The 7500-nt window shown below is 40.5% G+C and overlaps 1 protein-coding gene across 2 annotated transcripts in view; it reads right to left on the reverse strand.

Annotated features, from left to right (window-relative positions):
- thsd7ab (thrombospondin, type I, domain containing 7Ab) overlaps positions 1-7500 on the reverse strand; it is a 101009-nt gene that overhangs the window by 16382 nt on the left and 77127 nt on the right. For both annotated transcript variants that reach the window (XM_083530407.1, XM_083530406.1), the window contains exons 13-16: positions 7071-7331; positions 3701-3891; positions 2230-2363; positions 937-1090 (exon numbers count right to left, since the gene is read on the reverse strand). In XM_083530407.1, coding sequence (XP_083386533.1) covers positions 937-1090; positions 2230-2363; positions 3701-3891; positions 7071-7331 — 740 coding nt within the window. The remainder of the gene's footprint in view (positions 1-936; positions 1091-2229; positions 2364-3700; positions 3892-7070; positions 7332-7500) is intronic.

Here is a 7500-nt window from a genome sequence, read left to right on the forward strand (position 1 = left end):
CACACACACACACACACACACAAAACCACACAAATATGTATATACATTTCCTTTCCATTTTTATTAAAACGACTTATTTATTCTAACTATTCCTTTTTTTTTTATTTCATTTGAAAAACTCTATAGTTTTTATTATATTGTTATTATTGTTACACTACAGTATATAATTATAGTTTATTGTTATTTCTGACTGACTCTTATTTCTGGTGTTTCTGCTTTGGCAATACAAATGTCCATATTTGTCATGGTAATAAAACAACCAATAAATCTGAATCTTAATACAGAGAGGCAGATAGAGACAGACAGAATGCCAGACAGACACAGGTATTACGACAGTCAGACAAGCGGCTGGATGGGGGACACACAGAGAGGGACAGAAAAACAGACAAACAGATGGGCAGACAGACTCTCACAGTCAGAAACACAAATTCAGACAGACAAGGACAAGCAGAAACAGAAAGCATTAGTCAGACAGACACATAGAGCTGGACAAAGAGAGAGACAGAGAGAATGACAGGCAGGGAATAGGTATCAACAGATAGATAAACAGAAAGATGGACAGACAGAAAGAGACAGTTTGACAAGTATGTACTGTATGCTGACTAACAGAGACAGATATACAGGTAGGTAGACACTGTATGCAGGTAGACAGACAGACGGACAGAAAGGCAGAAAGACAGACACACACACACACACACGCACGCACGCACGCACGCACAAACGTAACATTCCTGAAAAGCTTTTTCATAGCCTCCCTGTTTACTAAACAATTGTTTACTAAATATATTTATGCAATCAAAAACAGAAGTATGTATATTTTGCTACCATTTCACTTTCAAAAGTGAAAAAAAACAAAACTTTCACCAGCAGAAACAGGTGTAGTATCTGGACTCCTATCAAGCCTCAGAAGGAACTCAGAGGTGTTTCCTCTCTCACCAGCTGGCAGTTGGTCCAGGAGCTCCACTCGGACAGCACACAGCGATCAGGACATGGCAGCCTGCTCTCACGTGTACCTGCAGGAATCTCCTCAGGGTCACACAGGTAATCCTCCACCACGTCAGTCGGGCCGTCCACGGTGTTCAGCATACACCTGCAAGACGTACGCTTAAAGATTTATTTTTATATATACTGTATATGAAAATAGTATATAGTATATAGTATATATATATATATATATATATATATATATATATATATATATATATATATATATATATATATATATATATATACTTACAATCAGCAGAGGTTTATTTTATTTCATTTATATTCATTTATATTTTATTTCTGAATAATTAAAAACAAAGAAACAAAAGAAACAAAAAAAATAAGAAATATATCGAAGAGCTACACAGAGAACAAACTGATGTGTTTAGGATTGAAATTAAATGTATTACCTGGAAATGACTGATCAGTCTAAATGATTTATTTATTTATTTATTTATTTATTTATTTATTTAATACATGTTAATGGTAAAACGTCGGACTTTTGGATGCGCTACATCATAACTGTTATCATCAGCACGTGGCTTTTCCGTGCGCAGCCGATTTTTTTTTAATTACATGACACTCTTTACTTCACTCTACTTTCAGTTAGACATTTTGAAGTAAAGAAATCAAATCAATCATTTGAAATCTTTTCTTTCTTTCTAAATGGTGACTTGCATCCACAGCAGACTTTCACGATATCAAGGATATTGTCATCTCTACATTATTACACTGACCTCATATCCAGAGAACTTTATATAAGATACACTCTACAAACAAGCTTTTGTGGACACCTGACCATAAGTTCAGCATGTGCTTCTTTTTGAAGATCCCATTCCACATTTAGTTTCCAATTACTGTTATAATAAGCTCCACTCTTCTGGGAAGATGTTCCACTAGATTCTGAGGAGATTCCTGGGTGTTCACATTCATTCATTCATGTATAATAGGGTTGGAGCTTCATAGCAGAAGATCTTCCATTCCAAACCATTAACCTTGGTTTTGTGCACAGATGCATTGTCATGGTTTAGATTTCCTTGTTTAAGTGGAGGGAAAAATAAATGCTGCTGCATCCTAAAACATTGTGTACAACTATGTGAGTCCAATTTTGTGGTAACAGAGAGTGGTTAGAACCAAATATGGCTGGAAAAATCAGGTGTCCTAATACTTTTGGGATATTCATATAAGATATGTTCTGACAGGAAAGGAGTTTGGGTTAAAGGAACATTAAAGGAGCCGTACCTGACCTTCCTGGTCTGCACCCCGTCACCACAGTTCTCCTTCAGGTCCAAGTTACTGACTTTCCAAGTGCTCCATGGCTCAGCCACCCACACGTACTGTGAGCAGTCACTCACACAGGGCACCACCTCGTACACCTGCAGCACACACACACACACACACACACACACACACACACACACACACACACACACACACACACACACACAGACAAAGATATACACAAACACACACACATAGATATACAAACACACACACATACGCACACACATGAGCATCACAACATCTCAGTCACACCAAATAAAAGAACTCAGAACTAATTAGAGTGTGTGCATGGAGATCGACGGCGCGCTCAGACAAGTGCTTCTTTCTTTAATTGCAGGAAATGTACACACTCCAGTGTGCAGCAAAAGTCACGTATCTCAAAAGTTAAATTTTTCGAGCTTACCTGTGCCTGTGCTCGAGCAGCGTATCGGGGGATAATTGGAGACAAAAAGAAGACAAAATGAAGCATATGAGACAAGAATATTAAAGCTGATACAGTATTGCAAATCAATCCTGTGCAAATCTCAAATACAAATGATAGAGAAAAAGCGAGAGAGAAAGAGAGAGAGAGAGAGAGAGAGAGAGAGAGAGAGAGAGAGAGAGAGAGAGAGAGAGAGAGAGAGAAATATCGTTTTTGAAATCATCCTGAAATGGTTGCTGGACCGTTGCCTCGGGGAGCTCTGGGTCTGATGAGAAGTATTTCAGGAACATACGAAAATAGAGATGGCATTAAAATACTAACACGTTCCTCACATTTCTTCCTCCATCACTCATTTCCTGGATTCCAAACATGAATAATTTGTCATCTTATACTAATTATTATTCAGATAAAATACTGTAAAATTTGGCTGATGACCGGTAAATACGGGGGATGTGAATGGCAAGTCCAAGTTTATTTTCCTCAGAAAATAATAAATAATATAATAATTAAAAGACAGACAAACAGACAGACAGACAGCCAGACAGTCCAGACTCAGTCAGAGACACAGAGGCAGACAAACAAAGACAATAATTAATTATTGTCTTCATATCTATATATCATTTGTGTACACACTGTGTATAATGTTCGTACAGTTGCATGTACAATGTACATATTCCATATAATAAAATTGTTTATGTCCACATCCTGCACTATTATAACTTCTTATATATGTTTATATATATATATATATATAATATAATAAAAAACAGATCCAAAAGCAGAAGTATAGACGTAGACAGTGGGCGTGGCCTTTAATCAGTTATTTCTGCTGTGTTAGCTGAAATGTGGTCATTTTCGAAGGCTTTAAGCCACACCCACTTGTCACAATCATGTCCTCTAATCCCTTAAAAAGTAAAAGGATGCAGCAGCATGAAATTTTGCCTTCACTAAAACTGGGAGAGCCAAACCTGTTCCAGACTGGTGAACAGAATGTAGAATGGGATGCACTTTCAGTGTTACCTGATTGACATGGTCGAGTTTGGGGCACGGCCTCCCGCCATTGTACGGTTTTTCCCGAAGCCACTTGGAGCGAACTTTGACCCCACTGCCGCAGGACTTGCTGCAGCGTGACCAGTTGGACCACTCGCTGAGCTTGCAGTCTGAGGGGCATGGGATGATACACGCCTCCTCGATGTAGCCTGAATACAAACAGATCGGGTCAAATGGACAAACTTTAAACACAAGACAGTCTCACTGCAATCATCTGTTGGAAAGAGTTTTTTTCTGTGGAGGAAGGAAGTTAGGAAGAAAGAAAGAAAGAAAGAAAGAAAGAAAGAAAGAAAGAAAGAAAGAAAGAAAGAAAGAAAGAAAGAAAGAAAAAAAGAAAGAAAGAAAGAAAGAAAGAAAGAAAGAAAGAAAGAAAGAAAGAAAGAAAGAAAGAAAGAAAAGGAGAAAAGGAGAAAAGGAGAAAAGGAGAAAATTATTAAAAAAATAAGGAAGAAGAAGAAAAAGAAGAAGAAGAGAAGGAAAAGGAGGAAAAAGAAGAGAAATAAGGGTGAAGAAAAGCAGGAAGAAGAAGAATTACTAAATAATAATAATAATAATAATAATAATAATTTTGCACACACACACACGTACACACACATACATGAGGGGTGTGGAATTGTTGAGCACAAGAAACCTGACACACTGTAATGACCAGGAAGTAAACATCTGCTGGATTTCTGTCTCTCGTGCTCAGACGTCTGAGTTTATGAGCGCAGACAAAATTTCAGCGAAACCCAGACAAAAGTCGTGACTGTGTTCAGAGCAGCCTGGTTTCAGACCTGACTGACTTCTATTTCCTGAGGAAAACACACTGATGAATAGCTCAGAGTGATGGAGGATGGATAAGAGAAACTAATCAGTCTATTAGTAGAAGGAAGAAAAGGAAAAAGAAAAAAAGAAAGAAAGAAAGAAATTAGTCATGTGACCTGGTGACAGAGGAAGATCTGAAGTGTGTACTCGAGCTGGTCCTGAGGTCCTACAGCACTTCAGCATGTCTACGCGTGTTAAATCATTCTTTGTGTTTCATCTGGATCACGGCTCAGATCTCTGACTTCCTTACCCACAATGCACCACTCCACACGCCTGCAGGCATGCACAGACAGAGTAGCAGCTAGGAGTTCACTGATCTTAACAAACATCTCCACTGCAACCTGCTGTGCTTTCTCTTATAGGCCGACCTCTTGGTGACCTTGTAATGACCTCGTTCTGTCAACCCCATGAAAATCCTCTCCTGTCAGAGCTGAGTCTGTGCTCTGCAAGCATACGATTCCTCTCAAACATCAAACACTTTTTTTTAAAACATCCTTAAAAAACATTTCCAAAAACCTCCTGAAACACAGATGAGATGATCAAGAGATGAGATGATGAGGAGATGAAATGATGAGGAAATAAGGAGGAGGTGAGGTAAATGTGAGATCAGATGATCAGATGATGAAAAGATAAGACGAGGAAGGGATAAGATGATTAAGAGATCAAATAATAAAGAGATGAGATGATTGGAAGATAAAATGATTGCAAGATGAGATGTGAGGATGAGCAGACACAGAAGGAAAAGGAGATATAGAGAGGGAGAGACTGACAGAAGAGAGATGCAAACAGAGAGAAAGACAGAGACAGAAGGAGATACAAACAGATACCGAGAGAAAAAGTTAGATGAAAAGATTTCTGTGATTAAAACCTGCTGTATAGCTGTGACACCCCCTTCTCTCTCTCTCTCTCTCTCTCTCTCTCTCTCTCTCTCTCTCTCTCTTTCAGTAACACTCTGTAGGTGTTTGCCCCCGTGGGCATGAAAGAAGAGAAGAAAGAGATGTGATGGGAATCTAATTAATGAGGGCCGTTTGAGCAACGCACCTCCACACACACACACACACACACACACACACACACACACACACACACACACACACAGACAGACACACACACACACACACACACACACACACACACACACACACACACACACACACACACACACACACACACACACACACACACACACACACACACACCTCAAACATATGCTGCTCATTTGCAGTGTGTAAGAGTCTATGAAGGCTGCTGGTTTGTCCTGAGTCCTGCACTAAGCTCCAAATAAAGGAGGATATACCAGAGGTCAGAGGTCACACTACATCAGACAGACCCTTAATCTCTGCTCTCTTCTTGAAAACCAAGGTTTATGAAAGGATGAAGGCCTGGATGGACCATGACGAGAGACAGACATTCAGAACAAAAGAGCAAATGCCAATCACAAGACAATCATAGGTGTCTGTGAGCTCCTGTATGCAGAAGATTTCCTTTGAGAAATAAACACACACACACACACACACACACACACACACACACACACACACACACACACACACACACACACACACACACACTTGGTGAAAATTTCCTATTCAAGTAAAACTTAATAGCTGTATATACACAGTATCTCACAAAAGTAAGTGCACCCCTCACATTTTAGCAACCATTTTATTAAACGTTCTTAAGGGACAATACTAAAGAAATGAAAGTGGGACATATTTTAAAGTAGTCAATGTGCAGCTTGTGTAGCAGAACATATTTACTGTCCTCTAAAAATAAGTCAACATACAGCCATAATTGTCTAAATAACTGGCAATAAAAGTAAGTACACTAAATCCCTCAGTGAACCCTCAGTGAACATGTCAAAACTGTGTCTAAAGTGTAAATATTTAGTGTGAACACCACTGTTATGTAGCACTGCCTTAATCCTTCTGGGCTTCATGGACCAGAGCTGCACACGTTGTTGCTGGGATCCTCTTCCACTCCTCCATAATGACATCACGGAACTGCTGTATGTGAGACACATGCTGCTTCCCTGCCTTCTGCTTCAGGATCCCCACAGGTGCTCAATAGAGTTCAGGTTTAAAGACATACTTGATTAGTCTGTCTGTCTGTCCGTCTGTCCGTCTGTCTCTCTGTGCGTCCGTATGTCCGTCCGTCCGTCCGTCCGTCCGTCCGTCCGTCCGTCCGTCCGTCCGTCCGTCCGTCCGTCCGTCCGTCCGTCCGTCCGTCCGTCCGTCCGTCCGTCCGTCCGTCCATCCATCCATCCATCCATCTATCTATCATCTGTCTGTCTGTCTGTCTGTCTGTCTGTCTGTCTGTCTGTCTGTCTGTCTGTCTGTCTGTCTGTCTGTTTTGAATAAAATAAATGTTAACAGCAGGTTAATGTGGGGGTCCAGACACTGAGTAGAAACATTATTTGTAAATAACAGTAATCTATATTAAGGGCATTGTTATATTTAGATTTAAGTACACAGGAACATAAGAGGTACAAAATGGGAGTCTGAGTGGAGGAGAAACCCACCGTGACTGTTACAGCGTGACGTCTCCACCAGCCTGTTGTCCTGGTCGTAGCACACCATGGCCTGGTAGCGGTAGCCCTGTCCACACTCCCGGCTGTCCCCCTGCACTCGAGTCCCCAGAGTTACCACGGAGCCCTCGGGCAGGATGCAGTCGGACCAGTTTCCCACCGGCTGGGCGTTATACTTATTACAAGGGCAGTACTGTGTCTCGCTCAGGGGGTACGTCTGACTGTTCTTGCACTTGTCCTTCTTTTTGCTCTTTCCTGGAAGTCAGTGGAGATGCTGCAGGTCAAATAATCAATCAATCAGTCTGTCTGTCTGTCTGTCTGTCTGTCTGTCTGTCTGTCTGTCTGTCTGTCTGTCTGTCTGTCTGTCTGTCTATCTATCTATCTATCTATCTATCTATCTATCTATCTATCTATCTATCTATCT

Source organism: Silurus aristotelis, assembly GCF_946808225.1.
Source record: "Silurus aristotelis genome assembly, chromosome: 25".
In the NCBI taxonomy this organism is placed as follows: Eukaryota; Metazoa; Chordata; class Actinopteri; order Siluriformes; family Siluridae; genus Silurus; species Silurus aristotelis.